The 18,745-nt window shown below is 45.3% G+C and overlaps 1 protein-coding gene across 2 annotated transcripts in view; it reads left to right on the top strand.

The window, feature by feature from the left end:
* Window positions 1-18,745, top strand: part of FBLN1 (fibulin 1) — a 65,714-nt gene that overhangs the window by 19,909 nt on the left and 27,060 nt on the right. For both annotated transcript variants that reach the window (XM_035137885.2, XM_035137886.2), the window contains exons 6-14: window positions 97-198; window positions 3,321-3,452; window positions 4,102-4,239; window positions 4,452-4,595; window positions 6,986-7,114; window positions 8,485-8,610; window positions 9,835-9,954; window positions 10,557-10,688; window positions 11,942-12,065. In XM_035137885.2, coding sequence (XP_034993776.2) covers window positions 97-198; window positions 3,321-3,452; window positions 4,102-4,239; window positions 4,452-4,595; window positions 6,986-7,114; window positions 8,485-8,610; window positions 9,835-9,954; window positions 10,557-10,688; window positions 11,942-12,065 — 1,147 coding nt within the window. The remainder of the gene's footprint in view (window positions 1-96; window positions 199-3,320; window positions 3,453-4,101; window positions 4,240-4,451; window positions 4,596-6,985; window positions 7,115-8,484; window positions 8,611-9,834; window positions 9,955-10,556; window positions 10,689-11,941; window positions 12,066-18,745) is intronic.

Below are 18,745 nucleotides of genomic sequence, written 5' to 3'. Positions count from 1 at the left end.
TACTGGAAGGATTTTTTTTCTTTCCGACTACGGCAGACCAACACGGCTACCTACCTGTAACAAGAACTATCTATCTACTGCTGTTTTCCTTCGCAGGAGGCGGCCCTTGCACCCAGCAATGTAGGGATTCCGGCTCAAGTGTTCTCTGCTCTTGCTTTATGGGCTACCAACTTCAGCCGGACGGCTTCACTTGTGAAGGTAAAGAAAGCTTGCCATTTGCTTTGCTTTTACAGTTTTGTCATTTGTTTAGAGAAATAACTCTGGCTATGTGCGTCCTGCTGTTCAAGTACTCAAAGTAAGATTGTGGAGTAAATCAAGAGAGGAACAGAACCTAAGAGTGAGTTTGCACACACATTGTATCGCTGTGTTGAGGGCAGCACTATAAAGCCTTGTTCTTGGTGAAGCAGAAAGCTTGTATATCTCAGCGATACCACTTCAGTATGCAGGATTGAACTTGCTCCACTGAGTGCTCCTTCATAAAAGAGCAATCGCGCACACTCCTGCACATAGAAAACTCCCTGGGAAAGTGATGCTGCAACATTGGGTTTTCTATATGCAGCAGTGTGTGTGTGTGTGTGTGTGTGTGTGTGTGTGTGTGTGTGTGTGTGTGTGTGACGAAAATTACTCACCTACTGCCTGAGGTGGTTCACCCCAGCTACAGGTTATTAGATCAGTAAGAGTACGGCCCACGAGGGGCTTCAGGTGTTGCAAGTGCCTTATGGTTCTTCTCTCTCTCAAGCCATTAGGTTTGAAGTCATGGCTTTAGAGAGAGAGTTTGGAGGTGCACAGAACATCATATAACTTCAAGGAGGATTCTTTCCATACTGCATTTCTTGTAGCCTACCTTCCTCCAAGGAACTTGGGTTTTTTGAAAATAGGGAACCAGTGACTGGTCCAAGGTGGCCCAGTACCTGAGTAAGGATTTGAACCCAGGTCTCCTAAATTTCCACCTATTACACTAAGAAGTGGAGAACACTGCCCAGGATAGAAATGACGTGTGTACACACAACACATTGAAGAATCAGCTACTGGCCACTTTTCTTCATCCCTTATTTGTCTCGCCTTATGTCTCTGTGTAGAAGCTAATTTCCCCTGCTCCTTTCATTGTTGCGTAGCTTTCTCTGGCTGCTGGTGCAGGAGCTTTTAGAATTTCTCATGACTCGCCTGCTCTCATGTGGCAAATATAACATGTAACCAAGGTAAAGGGACCCCTGACCATTTGGTCCAGTCGCGGACAACTCTGGGGTTGTGGCGCTCATTTCACTTTATTGGCCGAGGGAGCCAGCATACAGCTTCCAGGTCATGTGGCCAGCATGACTAAGCTGCTTCTGGCAAACCAGAGCAGCACACGGAAATGCCGTTTACCTTCCCGCCGGAGCGGTACCTATTTATCTACTTGCACTTGACGTGCTTTCGAACGGCTAGGTTGGCAGGAGCTGGGACCGAGCAACGGGGGCTCACCCCATTGTGGGGATTTGAACCGCTGACCTTCTGATCAGCAAGCCCTAGGCCAGGCATCCCCAAACTGTGGTCCTCCAGATGTTTTGACCTACAACTCCCATGATCCCTAGCTAACAGGACCAGTGGTCAGGGAAGTTTGGGGATGCCTGCCCTAGGCTCTGTGATTTAGACCACAGCGCCACCTGCATCCCTGTAACCAAGATACATCTTCTTCTTCTTCTTCTTCCTCATCCCACCTTTTCCCTAGGACATCTTACAAAAACTGAATCAACATGGATAAAACACCGAAAGCTATAAACATATATAAGATAATCATTTAAAAGCTAATTAAACTATAATTACATAATGGGTGTAACTGAGTTCCATTATATGCACTGGGTCTTTTGCAGTTGACTAATGAGATGCAGATTTTTCAACTGAATAGGAGGAAAAAGGACAGAGAGAGAGAGAGAGAGAGAGAGAGAGAGAGAGAGATTGGACTTGATATCTTGCTTTATCACTACCCTAAGGAGTCTCAAAGCGGCTAACAATCTCCTTTCCCCTCCTCCCCCCCATAACAAACATTATGTGAGGTGAGTGAGGCTGAGAGACTTCAGAGAAGTGTGGCTAGCCCAGGTCACCCAGCAGCTGCATGTGGAGGAGCGGGGAATCGAACCCGGTTCACCAGATTATGAGTCCACCGTTCTTAACCACTACACTACGCTGGCAACTTGCACATTTATGAAAGGATAAGAGGGATAAAAGAATAATATTTTACTTAAGATTGAGTTCAGACAAGCTGTGGCTCAGTTATTTGTTGTTTAGCTTTCTTAGCTTTGGGGAAGCAGAAATCATTATCTTGTGAATTTTTTTGCTTCGACTGCCACCACCATCACCACCACCACCAGCAGCCAGGGCAGTAGGGAATCCACAGGATGAGATGTTGTGGCATGAGGTTTACTTTGCTGAGGATTAGTAGCAGTGTGTGGAATTTGATTCTTTTCCTCTGAAGAAAATGCCATGAGATTGGCAGGAAGTCAGCAGAGCTGGGGAAGCTGGAGGGAAATAAAGTGTATCTAACCAAAAAGGAGAAGAATGACTTTCTTCGTCAAGTTTAGTTTTGCTTTCCTTCCTTCTTTCTCTTGTGAATATTACATCAGAAATAAGTTTTTGTTACTTTGAGGGCCTAAGCATACACATCATCCACCGTATTTTTCGCTCCATAAGACGCACCTGACCATAAGACGTTTTCAGAGGAGGAAAGGGGGAGAGCCCTGTTTTTTGGGGGGGGGGAATCAGCTCACAGTTGTGTAGCTTCTTTTGCAAAGAGGAAAAGCCCCATTTTTAAAGGATCAGCTCAAAGTTGTTGAGTTTACTTTGCAAAGGGAAAAAATCCTGTTCAACTCACAGTTCTGCAGCTTCTGATAATCTAATCAGACAGATAATCCAATCAGCCAGTCACATGTTGCTGGGGAAACAAACAGCCTCCCTCTGCAGAACATTCAACAATGGAGGCCTGGGCAAGGGGCCGGGAAGGGAGCTAGAGTCCCTTATCTCCCTCCCCAATCTCTTGCAATCAGCTGCTGAGCGGCTTCTTTTCAACACCCCTCTTTCCCTCGTCAGCCTTCAGCTCTTTCTTAAAAAAAAAAGCACGATCTGCTTTTTGCCCCTGGGCAATTCGGCTCCAGGGACCACACATTCGCTCCATAAGACACACAGACATTTCCCCTTACTTTTTAGGAGGAAAAAAGTGCATCTTATGGAGCGAAAAATATGGTACTTCCTGAACACCAGTGAGCACTCTTTGACTTTGACTTCCTGATGGTCATATGGCATGACAAAGTTGCCATTTCACATATTTTCCCCTTGATTCTTTCTAGATATGAACGAATGCCTCACCAACCCTTGCCCCATTGGACAAATTTGTATCAATACAGCAGGATCTTTCCGCTGTCAGCGGGAGACCAGCTGTGGGACTGGTTACGAACTGACGGAGAACAACCTTTGCAAAGGTATGTTTCAGACTTATCACAAGAAAGATAGATGGTTGCTGTAGTTCAGGCATCCCCAAACTGCAGCCCTCCAGATGTTTTGGCCTACAACTCCCATGATCCCTAGCTAAGAGGACCAGTGGTCAGGGATGATGGGAATTGTAGTCCAAAACATCTGGAGGGCTGAAGTTTGGGGATGCCTGCTGTAGTTCTTAGCCGCTACCAATGTATCCTGTTCTCTTGAAATTTGCTGTGTTAGGCCCAGTTCACACATAATGCAGGAAGCTTGTTTGCCACATGTACAGTAGTGTTTGCTGTAGTGTATGCTACAAAGTAGGACACCTTTTCTCATGCTAGGCTCTGAAATTAGAAGCCCACCCAGCTAAGTTGAAAATGAATTTGTGGAGCATTTTCAGAGTAGCGTAGGCAGGATAAGCCCTCCCACTCTTAGTCCTTAAGAGTGTAGCCCTTTGCCAGCTTGATTCCTGTTATAGTGACTAATGTGGCTTAGCACCACATGTTTGCTGCTGTAACATCTAGTTCTACCTTAATCCTGCAGTGTGGTTATACCTTTAGAATAATAATTTTAAATGTTGCTTGTGTCTGAAGCATGACAAGATGGCTCTGCAAGGCCTTACGCTAACAAATTCTTTCTTTTGTGATGTACCAGATATTGACGAGTGTGAGACTGATACTCATAACTGCCTCCCCGATTTTATCTGTCAGAATACTCCAGGATCCTTCCGTTGCCGACCCAAGCAACAGTGCAGGAGCGGCTTTATACAAGATGCACTGGGCAACTGTATGGGTAAGGCATGTTGAGTACCATTGAATTGGATGTCATTCCTGAGAGGCTAGCTGTTACAGCTGCCCCGCTATTGCCGCTGGGAAATTTCCTCTGTTTATGCTGTCCCTGCCTATGCTTTGTCTTTTCAAGGGAGCATGCTCAGTTAAGATTTCAAGGTTGGTGTTTCTGCTCTTAAAAGTTTCCCTTTTAATTTAATGTCTGTACTGTTGCAGATATCAATGAATGCTTGAGTGCGAGCGTACCTTGTCCTGCTGGACAGACTTGCATCAACACGGATGGGTCTTACGCTTGCCAGAGGAATGTGCCAAACTGTGGGCGAGGCTACCATCTAAACGAAGAAGGCACAAGATGTGTAGGTTGGTACAAAGGCTCCATTTAATCCCGCGTCCTTCCTCCTGGAGAGATGCCCCTGGAGAGGTCAGGCATGGTGGTATATTGCCTCTGGACATAGAAGCTCAGTTCCACTGTAGATGGACCTGTTCACAAACAGCCACCTAAGCCAGAAGCCACTACTGCAACCTGTGGGAGTCCATATCATATGGATGGTGTTGCATGAAAAAGTACTTAAATGTCCATTACATGAAGAAGTAATGCTCACACCCTCCCAGTTTTGTTTCCTTTTTAAAATTGTCATATTTTAGAATAGAGCTGAGCCACAACAGTCTTTTTAATGTGATTTTCACTTCTGCTATTTTCCAAGAGATTTTTTTTTTGCTAAAAAATATTGAGTGCTATATACAGTAATAATAACAATAATTTATTACTTATACCCTGCCCATCTGGCTGGGTTTCCCCAGCCACTCTGGGCGGCATCCCACAGAAGAATAAAATAATCGATTAAAGATTAAAAGCCTCCCTAAACAGGGCTGCCTTCAGATGTCCTCTAAAAATCTGGTAGCTGTTTTTCTCTTTGACATCTGATGGGAGGGCGTTCCACAGGGCGGGCGCCACTACCAAGAAGGCCTTCTGCCTGGTTCCCTGCAACTTGTCTTCTCGCAACGAGGGAACCACCAGAAGGCCCTTGGCACTGGACCTCAGTGTCCGGGCAGAACAATGGGGGTGGAGACGCTCCTTCAGGTATACTGGACCGAGGCCATTTAGGGCTTTAAAGGTCAGCACCAACACTTTGAATTGTGCTCGGAAACGTACTGGGAGCCAATGTAGATCTTTCAAGACCAGTGTTATGTGGTCTTGGTGGCTGCTCCCAGTCACCAGTCTAGTTGCCGCATTCTGGATTAGTTGTAGTTTCCGGGTCACCTTCAAAGGTAGCCCCACGTCCAAGCAGGAGATAACTAGAGCATGCACCACTCTGATGAGACAGTCTGCAGGCAGGGTCTCAGCCTGCATACCAGATGGAGCTGATAAACATCTGCCCTGGACACAGAATTGACCTGCGCCTCCATGGACAACTGTGAGTCCAAAATGACTCCCAGGCTGTGCACCTGTGTCCTTCAGGGGCGCAGTTACCCCATTCAGGACCAGGGAGTCCTCCACACCTGCCCGCCTCCTGTCCCCCACAAACAGTACCTCTGTCTTGTCAGGATTCAACCTCAATCTGTTGGCTGCCATCCATCCTCCAACCGCCTCCAGGCACTCACACATAATATTCCTAAATAAATGTTTAGCACCTCTTAAAATTCCATCTGTTTCTCATTTTAAACCTGGAAAGGAAATGCTCACCAGCCCTAAAGGGTGTTTTTTAAAACTCTAAGGAGCTGTGTAATACGTACCCGAGTGATTGCCCCACAGGGCAGAGCTCAAAGAAGCTTCGGAACCATGGGAGCAAAAATGCTGTGAAATACAGGGCCATCCACAGGGGCCCCGTGGTATGTGCTGTCTCTCTCAGCCCAAGTGTTATTAGTGGCTGTGCCCCTATCCCCAGCCCTGCCTACAATTATTAGGCTGGAAGCTCTGCCTAAGCTTTGGTTCTGTTTTCTTGGAGTCTTTCCAGCCCAAGGATTGGATAGTCCTCCTTGATCCCCAGGTTGAGGAGCAGTTTCTCTGAGCAGTACTCATTGGACCCATGGAGCAGGTATCAGACAGATCTCTGGAGTCTTGAAAACCTGGAATCTAAAGAATCAGCGTTTGTATTGCAATTTGCATGGCCTTGTCTGCCTGTGGTGCCCAGGACTTGGACAAAATGCAGAGAAAGGCTTTGAATTTTCTTACAGGTTTGCTTGACTGTTCAACGAAAGCTTCTTGAGTGTGCTCACTTCAACCCAAATGGAAATTTTGCTGGAGTCTGCTGCATTATAGAATGTTCCCTTGGGTGTGTGCATAACAATAAAATCAACATTAATATTTGTAAAGGAATCAACACAGTAAAGCAATAAAATGCCAAGTTACAATAGCTCACAACAGATCAAGAACAGTCCCCCCCCCAAAAAAAAGTTATTTCTAGCAGCCACTTAACATTCCAAAGACCAAAAGACCTCCAAGTGTTTGTGCAGATCACTTTAAAAAGGATAGAGAACTGGCCAAGGCAGCATTTGTCAGCAAATATTTCCCTAGGTGGCATGGCAGCGTCAAGAATGCCCTAGACCACATAAACACCCCCTGTGCTCCAAGGGCACTCTAGTCTATGGCATGGCTTGTCTATGTAGTTGTGAGATGAGTTGGGAAACCCATGCACTCCATGCGCAAACCAGGATGTAGGTTCCCTGAACCAGAGCCCTTTTGTTTTTTCTTATTTTGTCATGTAATGCTTTCACCTCCAATTGTTTTTCTAACCCTTCTGTATTACAAGATGTGGACGAGTGTTCGCCACCGAATCAGCCTTGCGGAGAGGGCCACATTTGTGCCAATTCCCCTGGAAGCTACCGCTGTGAATGCCAAGCTGGCTACTATTTTGAGGGAATCAGTAGAACCTGCGCTGGTAAGTGACATGACATGCATTGGCTCATGCCCTGCCTTTAGTTCACCCATATAACCCTTAAAAAAAGATAAATCAATAGCATTTTGCTTTATTTAGGTATTTCTATGCCACACTTTTTTCTGGACCCAGGTGGCACTGTGGGTTAAACCACAGAGTCTAGGGCTTGCTGATCAGAAGGTTGGCGGTTCGAATCCCTGCGATGGGGTGAGCTCCCGTTGCTCGGTCCCAGCTCCTGTCCACCTAGCAGTTCGAAAGCACATCAAAGTGCAAGTAGATAAATAGGGAACGCTCCGGCGGGAAGGTAAACGGCGTTTCCGTGCGCTGCTCTGGTTCGCCAGAAGCAGCTTTGTCATGCTGGCCACATGACCCGGAAGCTGTCTGCGGACAAATGCCGGCTCCCTCGGCCTATAGAGCGAGATGAGGCCCCTTTACCTTTACGCCACACTTTACCACAAAGTCAAAGGAAGGCATACACCACATTAAAACACACCATTATTTCAAAACAATTGAAATTGAAATAGCATTACAAAGTAAACAACTGCATAAACAGAAATAACATTAGAATAGCAATGGAGACAACACCATCACCATCAACAGCAACAATACATTTTATTATTTAAAATAATTTTATTCTTTATACCCACCCATCTGGCTGGGTTTCCTCAGCCACTCTGGGCAGCTTACAGTACATATAAAACATAGTAAAACATCAAACATTAAAAACTTCCTGATGCAGGGCTGCCTTCAGATGTCTTCTAATAGTTGTGGAGCTCTCTATGTCCTTGACATCTGATGGGAGGGCATTCCACAGGGAGGACGCCACTGCCGAGAAGGCCCTCTGCCTGCTTCCTTGTAACTTTGCTTCTCGCAGTGAAGGAACCAGCAGAAGACCCTTGGAGCTAGATCTCTGTGGTCAATGGGGGTGGAGACGCTCCTTCAGGTATACTGGGCTAAGGCCGTTTAGGGCAGGCATCCCCAAACTCGGCCCTCCAGCTGTCTTGGGACTACAACTTCCATTATCCCTAGCTAACTCGACCAGTGGTCAGGGATTATGGGAACTGTAGTCCCAAAACAGCTGAAGGGCCGAGTTTGGGGGTGGCTGGTTTAGGGCTTTAAAGGTCAGCACCAACACTTTGAATTGTGCTCAGAAACATACTGGGAGCCAGTGAAGATCCTGGCTCTGATATTAGGATGCAACTTTTCAGCGGCTACCACACTGACTTGCTACAATATGAATTGAGTCTTAAGATAGAATAATGTGCTCAAGCCAAAGTTATAGTGAAGTGTGAATCATTCAGAAATTGACTAAAATGTTTTTGTGAACTCTCTGATTTCTTGAAATCTTCAGAATGACATGTTTATTTCCGTAGACATTAATGAATGCCGACGATACCCCGGTCACTTATGTGCTCACAAATGTGAAAACACTGCTGGCTCTTATTACTGCAGCTGTACGATGGGCTTCAAACTTTCCACTGATGGGAGGTCATGTGAAGGTTAGCTGCTCCACATCACATCTACCTGTGTGGTAACATTGACAGTGCAATCGTATCCTTGCCTACCCCAAAGTACATTCCATTGGGTTCAGTAGAACTTACCCCCAGGCCATGTGTACAGCAGGGTTTCCCGAATGTCTGAGTTTATTGGTCTCTTCTTGAGGTTATCAGCGACCCCAATCCAAATTCTTAGGAATGTAAATAAAATTAAGTCAAGAAATATCAATACATAATCAACATTTAGTCAGTCGCCATTACTAGGAATCATAAAACACAAAATGTAAGGAATACTGTTGGATTGCGGAATAACCTTATTAAATACAGATGTTCCTCACTGTTAAAGGATGCACACTCTGTACATGCCCATGCCCTTTATTTCTGAGGATCATAGTTTCTAATTAATTTTATCACACTGTACCTTGTAAGCTACTTTCCCCACCCTTTGCCCCCTTTTGACCCCCAACTCTTTATTCACCCCCCTGCACAGTCTCATTGACCTCAGGGGATTAATACTGACCACCTTGGGAAACTCTGGTGTGGTGTATAGAATTGCAGCCCTATAGTGTGAGTGTGAAGGAATGGCTAGACTATCAGGCCAGGACTGGAGAGACCTAGATTCAAGCAATGAATCTTGCTTAGCCACGAAGTTCACTGGATGACCTTGGGCCATACCTGCCAAGTTGCTGTCGGAGAAATAAAGGACCGGGCGGAAGTAGCAGACCGGAAGTAGTGCTGCCGCCATTTTGGAACTGGGCAGAGCATACTCAGAAGTGACTTTTGATGCTGCTTTGCCCAGTTCCAAAATGGCCGCCACGCCAGAAGTCGCACTGCAGCCATTTTGGAACTGGGCAGAGCAGCATCAAAAGTCGCTTCTGAGCATGCTCCGCCCAGTTCCAAAATGGCCGCTGCGCCAGAATAAACCAGGAAAAAACAGAAGAATCCATTTTTCTAGCTAGGAACAGCTGGAAAAAAGGGGATTTCCCGGGGAATACGGGAGACTTGGCAGCTATGCCTTGGGCCAATCACTGGATCTCAGTCTAACCCACCTCCCAGGTTCGTTGTGAGGATAAAAATGGGTGAGCCATTTTGTGGTGTCTTGAACTCCTTGGATGAAAGCCAGGATATGAAAGGAATGAAATGAAATTAATTCAGCTGCTTGACAATTCATATGAGAAATAAGGTGAAAAATATTGCTTTGCATTAATGCATTTTTGTTGGTTTCAGACTTGAATGAATGTGAAAGTAACCCCTGCAGCCAGGAGTGTGCTAATGTATATGGTTCTTATCAGTGCTACTGCCGTCGGGGCTACCAGCTGAGCGACATCGATGGCATCACCTGTGAAGGTGGGTAGCAATCATTATGCACACGGCTCATATTAACACATGGAAGCTGCACTGTTCTAATGAAGACCATTGGTCCATCTACCCCAGTGAGACTGGCAGCAGCTCCTCAAGGCTTCAGGCAGGGGAGTCTTCTGTGGAGGCCTCCCTCCCTCATGTTGGCACTTGAAGGTTTTTAAGGACATAGGAAGAGTCATGCCGGATCAGGCCAAAGGCCCATCTAGTCCAACGTCCTACTGTCATAGTGACTACTAGGCAGATGCCATGGGAAGCCTGCACGCAGGACTACAAGACTAGAACACCCCTCTCCTGAATTTGGGATCCAGTAATGGGAGTGAATTCCAGTTTTTGCTATTCTTCCAGAAGTGTTCTCCTAGAAACTGCTGAAGCTTGCTGAATTGATTACCTTGGGATTTTGAGGGGAGGGGGGGGGAGCAGGACTCTTTCCATGGAAGTCTAAGATCCAATTTACCCATCGTTTAGCTAGGTAAAATGTAATGTGTACTCTAGCGTTAAATCATCCATTCTGTAGAGGCGTAAGAGTTGAGCAGCAAGGCAGTAAACAATCTCTGTTGTACTTGCTAATTGGTGAATATGCTTTTCAGATATTGATGAATGTGCCTTACCCACTGGAGGACATATCTGTGCCTATCGATGCATTAATGTGCCAGGCAGTTTTCAGTGTACTTGCCCCTCCTCTGGTTACAAAGTGGCCCCCAATGCGCGAAACTGTCAAGGTATGTTTAAAGCATGTTGTCGTTTAGTCGTGTCCGACTCTTCGTGACCCCATGGATCATAGCACGCCAGGCACTCCTGTCTTGCACTGCCTCCCACAGTTTGGTCAAACTCATGTTAGTAGCTTCGAGAACACTGTCCAACCATCTCGTCCTCTGTCGTCCCCTTCTCCTAGTGCCCTCAATCTTTCCAAACATCAGGGTCTTTTCCAGGGAGTCTTCTCTTCTCATGAGGTGGCCAAAGTATTGGAGCCTCAGCTTCACGACCTGTCCTTCCAGGGAGCACTCAGGGCTGATTTCCTTAAGAATGGATAGGTTTAAAGCATAATGATGTGCAAGTGTGAGATTCACAAGAAAGAGGAGCCCCTGCTTGTGGTCTAGAGAAGGCAGAAATCTTTTGTCATGTTCTGTTAAAAAGAAAGAACTACTGATCAAATGCATTCAACAACACATTTGACAAGTCATTCCCTAAAGTTCATTCTCTAAATGCCTCTTCACCGGCCTCCTGAATTTAGAAACTTCATGTCTTCTTCTTAAGGGTATATCAAAACTGGCAGGGTATTTTGTGTGTGTATGACTAATACTGTTGTTATAACTATGAGAAGCTTGGCGCAGTTTAGCTTGAGATCTGTCCCTCTTTTGAGGGAGCGGGTTACAAATGTTAAATAACATAACAAATCTAAGATGTTTGTATTATCCCTGTTGTGTAGGGTTGCCATATCCAGACAGAAAAGTTGTTGAGCTTTTCTTTGGCAAAGTTGTTGAGGGGGAAAAATGGCTGTTTTTGAGCTATTTTTAAGGGAAAGTGGCACTGTTGACATAGGCTGCCATACGTCCAGATTTTCCAGGACATTTCCCCAATTTTCTACTGAACAATGCTACTGGCTACAGTATTCCACATATGTCTGTGGAAATCTGTATGACATAGGGCAACCCTACTGTTGTGGATGATCACTGTGGAATAATCTCAGACTGCTGACCACTCTGCTTATATTTCTTTTCCTTTTTCCCTCCACACTCACCTATAAACTGGCAACTAAAGAGAGCCTTTCATGCATCTGATGGTGCAGACTCTAGTCTATGGAGGTTTATGCCCTATCTCTCTGATAGACTAGCTTTCTAGGTGGAGGGTTGTGCAATCTTGTGTGAAGTAGTCCAGCTGAGGCACAGGTTTACTGCCTCAGAGCAAACTTCATCATTGCCAAATCTATACCCCCACAATAAGCATCTTCTGTCCTCCTCTCCTGCTTTTACAGATATTGATGAGTGCGTTACAGAAACACATAGTTGCTCATACAATGAGACCTGCTTTAATATTCAGGGTGGTTTTCGATGCCTTTCCCTGGAATGCCCAGAAAATTATCGCAAATCTGGAGATACGTAAGTACATTTCTTTCTTTCATTAGGCAGCCTGTACTAGTACCCAGCCACCCCCACCACCATCAAAGTGAGGAAAGAAAGAAAAGAAAAAAGTGCAAATAAAAATAAAAATACATAAGAAAAAAAGATATAATGTAATACACTAAATATAAACAATTTCACTTCCATACATAATTATATGGGACCCAGGTGGCGCTGTGGGTTAAACCACAGAGCCTAGGGCTTGCTGACCAGAGGGTCGGCGGTTCGAATCCCTGTGACAGGGTGAGCTCCTGTTGCTTGGTCCCAGCTCCTGCCTACCTAGCAGTTCGAAAGCACGTCAAAATGCAAGTAGATAAATAGGAACCGCTACAGCGGGAAGGTAAACGGCGTTTCCATGTGCTGCTCTGGTTTGCCAGAAGCGGCTTTGTCATGCTGGCCACATGACCTGGAAGCTGTAGGCCGGCTCCCTCGGCCAATAATGCGAGATGAGCGCCACAACCCCAAAGTCTTCCGTGACTGGACCTAACGGTCAGGGGTCCCCTTTACCTTTACCTTTACATAATTATATAGATATATAAGTAATGTTATTGTCCTAACACATATATGATTATTAATAACCTACTGTATTTTGTATAAACTCATTCCAAATACCAATATATTCATCCAAACGACGTCTGCAACTACAGTGGTACCTCTGGTAAAGAACTTAATTTGTTCCAGAGGTCCGTTCTTAACCTGAAACTGTTCTTAACTTGAGGTTCCACTTTAGCTAATGGAGCCTCCTGCTGCCGCGCCGCCACCGCCACATGATTTCTCTTCTCATCCTGAGGTAAAGTTCTTAACCTGGGGTACTAGTTCTGGGTTAGCGGAGTTTGTAACCCAAAGTGTGGGTAACCCGAGGTACCACTGCATAAGCAATCTGTTCATATGTTGTGAGTATTGTCATGTTGTCAGTCCTTTAGATAAGGGGATCGCATTGCTATTCTTCCAGGCACGTCTACATGGCAGTTTATCTGCTCATACATGGCAAATTTTGCACAACACCCACATGGCACAGTCCTCATCAAAATGATATACCATCTTATTGGGCCATAGGTAGGGCACGTAGAATCCATTTTCATTGTCTGATTGTTAACCTCCATACAATAGGCATATAATTCAGAAAAATACATGAGGATGAATTCTATATGCATACTGCTTTAAGAAATAAATTACATGTATCAGATGCAGCCCAACAGGAATATCCGCAGCTACAATATCTTGTAATAGCCGTGTTTGGACTTGTGGCTTTCTCAGCTTTTGAGACACCAGAGATATTTGAACAATGGAACAAACTTTTTGAAACTAAAAAACAGTGATCGCTGGAATAGAAATTTGTTACTAACAAATAAGTTTGATATGAAGATTTTTAGAAATGTTTGGAATAAAGAATTGGGTTTTCCAATAGACAATGTAAAAGTGTTTTAGCTTCTGTAGCAAAGGTATTGATGGATCTTAAATTACGACTTCTACAACAGTGCTAGTACAAAACTTGACAATTAAGCCACGCAATGAGCAGCCTCCCTTTATGTACCCATTGATGAATGACACTTCTGTCGTGGCTGTGAATTCTGTAGCTTAACAACATGCTCCTTAAACTGAGATAAAATTGCAATCCTGGGACATGGACTGGCATGAGAAACAATGGATATGAAGATGACATATGTGGTCCATCTGTTATACCCGCCAAAGTAAGCTTTTGCCAATGTAATGTACTTGTCTGATTGTAGCTGCCTGCTTCTAAACATTTAATTCAAAAGCTGTTTGCTAAGAAAAGGTTAACAATTATGGTTATTGGGAGAGTTTAAAGTAAGCAAGGCATGAGAGAGATACACAAACCCTTCATTTCTTGCCCGGTAGGAAAACCCTGGGACTGGATATGTATAGAATGCACTCAGATTTATTCAATTGACTCTGTCAGTTGTATGGTGCATTTCCTTGTAGCGAAGGCGTGAAGCACCCTGGCTGCATGGAAGAGACAACGAGTTGAAGTAGAATGCCCAGTGTCAATCAAACAACTAGAAAGTTACTGCACAGCACAAAGCCCTGATCCACTGGATCCAAAGTCCCCTGAGGGGTCTGATCCATATGCCTATCACCTAAGCCAACCTGGAGCTGGCATAGTGAAAGCAATGCAAGCACATGTTCTAATCTTCCACCCTGGCCAATGCAAGCCGGCAGGGCTTTCAGTGGAGCTCCGCTATTTACCACCTCTCCCACCTGAATTTCATAGGCTTTGCCTAATAATAATAATAATAATAATAATAATAATAATAATAATAATAATTTTATTTATACCCCGCCCATCTGGCTGGGTTTCCCCAGCCACTCTGGGCGGCTTCCAACAGAAAAATAAAACACAGTAATCTATTAAACATTAAAAGCCTCCCTGAACAGGGCTGCCTTCAGATGTCTTCTAAAAGTCTGGTAGTTGTTTTCCTCTTTGACATCTGATGGGAGGGCATTCCACAGGGCAGGCGCCACCACCGAGAAGGCCCTCTGCCTAGTTCCCTGCAACTTTGCTTCACGCAACTGGACCTCAGTGCTGGACCTCAGTGTCCGGGCAGAGTGCCTATGCTCCGTATTAGCTTCAGATGCCCTCAGAGCAGAGACACCAGCTGGCGAGGACAATTGGGGGCAATGTCGTGTGTGTGACATCAGGACAAGCCTGAGGAGCTGAATGGAGAGGCTGCGTGGCTTCAATGGCCAGCGGCTCCTCCTCCTCCGCCAGCCCCTCCTCCTCTGCCTCTTGGAGCCCCCACTGGGGGGAGGCTGCTTTGACCCTCCTTCCCCTCCACAGTAGGGGGGGGGAGCTGGCCACTGAAGCCACACTCTGCTCAGCTCTGTGCTTCGCCTCAGCAAAATATTTGGGGGACCCCAAAGGGCTCTGCCCCCAGGAGCTGGCGCCTTAATCACATACCTCAATCTGATTGGCCAAGTCATGTCATGGTTGAGGGGAAGGAGGCATTCGGTTTGAGATAAGAAAGACACTGAGAACGGCAAAAGACACTGAGAACGGCAGTACGTCAGGGGTGCTGAGAGGCCCATTACAAAATGCTGTAGCAATGCCTGACACAAAGGAGGGCAGCCCTTGATGTGTGCATGTGACTGGAGCAGGGGGCAGCAACACTAACACATTTGCTTCCATTTGCACCACCTAAAATGTCAGGAGTAGCATGTGGGGGTTTGGGTGGGTGGGTGTGGAAAATTTGTGGAACTTGCCTGCCATTTCTGTTTACTGTGGTTGTAGAGAGACAAATGAGGTAAGTTTATCTAAAGGTGACATTGGCGCTGTGGTCTAAACCAGTGGTCCTCAACCCCCGGGCCACGGACCGGTACTGGATCAATTGGTACCAGGCCGCCCAAGGAACACTAAATATAATTAAATCAAAACTATTAAATCAAAACAATCTAAATAAAATATAAACAATCAATGTCCCCCCCTCAGCGGGCCGCAGTAAAATTATCAAACGTTGACTGGTCCGTGGCAATAAAAAGGTTGGGGAGCACTGGTCTAAACCACTGGGCCTCTTGGGCTTGCCAATCGGAACGTTGATGGTTTGAATCCCCACGACAGGGTGAGCTCCCGTTGCTCAGTCCCAGCTCCTGCCAACCTAGCAGTTCGAAAGCACACCAGTGCAAGTAGATAAGAAGGTACAGCTCTGATGGGAAGGTAAACAGCGTTTCTGTGCGCTCTGGTTTCAATCACGGTGTTCAGTTGCACCAGAAGCAGTTTAGTCCTGCTGGCCACATGACCTGGAAAAACTGTCTGCGGACAAACACCGGCTCTCCCAGCCTGAAAGCGAGATGTGCGCCGCAACCCCATAGTTGCCTTTGACTGGACTTAACCATCCAGGGCTCTTTTATCTTTACCTTACCTTTTATACTATTTCATTTCATTTATTTCATACTATTTTATGTTCCTCATAAGACTTCAAGGTACTTGATACATCAGACTCTCAGTGGTCTGCCATTCAAACACTGACACGGCTCACAAACAATAAACTTCAACAGAGCTAAATTTGTGCTCTCTCTAAAGAGCAAGGAATTTGGCATTTTGGGTTAATTTTTGTTCTTTATAAATGACCCAATATTTAACATTTTTTTTAAAAAAACATTCATGCTCTGTGGCTTGGAATCAAGCCAAGTATAATCATTGATTGCAGGGGGGGGGAGTGTGTGTGTGTGTGTGTGTGTGTGTGTGTGTGTGTGTGTGTATATATATATATATATATATATATATATATATATATATATATATATATAAATAATCCAACCCCAAATGGTAAACTAAATGATCAGAAATGAAACCCAAGAGTATTTCTTTTGCACCAACATTTATTTTTCAGGTTTCTGTGGCTAACACTACAACACAGTGCTGAAATAGTGCAAAAGAGCTCTTTAGAACTATTGTGATGCATGAAATCCTATCCTGCCTTTTTAGCTCAGCATTTGTTTCTCCCTCTTGGAAAACATCTACAGGGACATCTACAGACAGCCCATAGAATAGAGGCATGCTAGAGCTAGGCAGATTCCTTGGAGAATGTTGTGGGTTTGGACTCACTTTAGTACCGTAGCTTTAGTATGCTGTGCCCCCCAGTATTGAGGTTACATGTCCCCACGGCATACTTTACCTCTGCCCCTGCAAGTCAGAACAGTTGGCAACTGAGTCCAGAGGCCAGATTGGTCTTTCAGTGCTAGCTGCTTGGTGGACGACCTATGCCTGAACTTTGGTCTTTGAAACCAGCAGTATCCGCCAGATCCCTTTGTGGCTACAGGATGGAATCATTAGCACACATTTAAGTAAACACACAATGAAGTGTGTGGTGACTATATGGGGTCCCAAACAATAAGATAAGGAGATTGATGATTTCTAAACAATTCTAATTTGCCACAGGCATATCTGCTTCCAACAATATATTTCAGAATCAGCAGAATTTCATTCTACATTCCCCACCATTTTTGCTTTCCAGCATTATTCTAAATCACAGGAAAAGGGCAAGGGGTGTCTTTTTTTTGTTTCTTCAAGCCTATTCAGAAATATGGTATGGGGGTTCCCAGAAGCATCAGCATTGCACAGTCCCATCACCAAAGTTTGACTACATGGGCAAAGGAAGAGAGGAGATTTGTTTAAAAGCAGTATCATTTGAGCTATTTCAATGAGGATTACTACCCATTGGCGCTGTGGTTAAACCACAGAGCCCAGGGCTTGCCGATCAGAAGGTCGGCAGTTCGAATCCCCACAACGGGGTGAGCTCCCGTTGCTCGGTCCCAGCTCCTGCCAACCTAGCAGTTCGAAAGCACATCAAAGTGCAAGTAGATAAATAGGGACCGCTCTGGCGGGAAGGTAAACGGCGTTTCCGTACGCTGCTCTGGTTCGCCAGAAGCAGCTTTGTCATGCTGGCCACATGACCCGGAAGCTGTCTGCGGACAAACGCCGGCTCCCTCGGCCTATAGAGTGAGTTGAGCGCCGCAACCCCAGAGTCGGACACGACTGGACCTGATGGTCAGGGGCCCTTTACCTTTACCTTTTTACCCATTACTCTGGGAGTTAATCACTAGGTGTATGGGGGGGGGGGAGAGGGAGGCAGTCAGGAACTGCCCCATAAGCTATACATTTTTAAGTTGTGTTTTAAAAAATTGCATCATGTTCTCGCAATGCTGTCAAGGCAGTTTTATTTTCCCAAAAATATCGCCCAATCTTAGGCCTCCATAAGCACTCCACCATTTGACCTGGAAGAAAGCCCCCTCTCTCTTTCATTCTATGGCCTGATTCCCATTGGAGTGGCAAACAGGATTTGTGGCCATACAACTTCAGAATGCATGACTGAATGTTCCTGTATGCTGGAAAAAAAAGAGAGAAATTCCTTCACATACGAATCTAGCATGTGAGGGGGAATGATAGATAGCCTCTAACACTAAGCTTTAGTGCAGATTGATTTGTTATTTTTTTATTGGGAAGCTGACATTCAATTACGTCTGACATGGTACAGCTCAGATCCAGGTTGATTCCTGCAAGTAGAATTAAGTGCGTAGGGCTAGTCAGCAGTTGCTCTAAGGGGAGGAAAAGACGTCCTACAGTCTTCCAGGTATTTCACTATGTAATATTATATTTGCTGCAGATGTGGGGAGACCTGCACCCATTTTGGGGGTTTCCCGGATTGAAGGCTTTCTTGCTTTTCTCCAAATACCTGAAACAAACAAACAAAAATCCTTCCAGCAGCACCTTAGAGACCAACTAAGTTTGTCATTGGTATGAGCTTTTGTGTGCATGCACACTTCTTCAGAAAGCATGCACACGAAAGCTCATACCTATGACAAGCTTAGTTGGTCTCTAAGGTGCTGCTGGAAGGAATTTTTTTATTTTGTTTTGACTACGTCAGACCAACACGGCTACCTACCTGTATCCAAATACCTGGAATGTCATACTCTCGATTTACCTGTGGAAGGAAGGAAAAGGGGCTGCAGCCAAGGAAAATGGAACACCCCACTTCAGAACACATTGCGTGAAGTTTCTGAGATGGGAGGGGTTCTGCATACCGCAATGAGGGATTTTCAAAGTTAGCCTGGAGCCAATGGAACTTGGCTCACTCTGCCCTGCTTATTAGGCTGTGCCAGTTCTATCGCGTAAAACTCTGCCACTGAGCTATGATTCCTCC

This window comes from Zootoca vivipara, chromosome 5, assembly GCF_963506605.1.
Source record: "Zootoca vivipara chromosome 5, rZooViv1.1, whole genome shotgun sequence".
Taxonomy (NCBI): Eukaryota; Metazoa; Chordata; class Lepidosauria; order Squamata; family Lacertidae; genus Zootoca; species Zootoca vivipara.
This window is presented reverse-complemented; position numbering and strand designations above follow the sequence as displayed.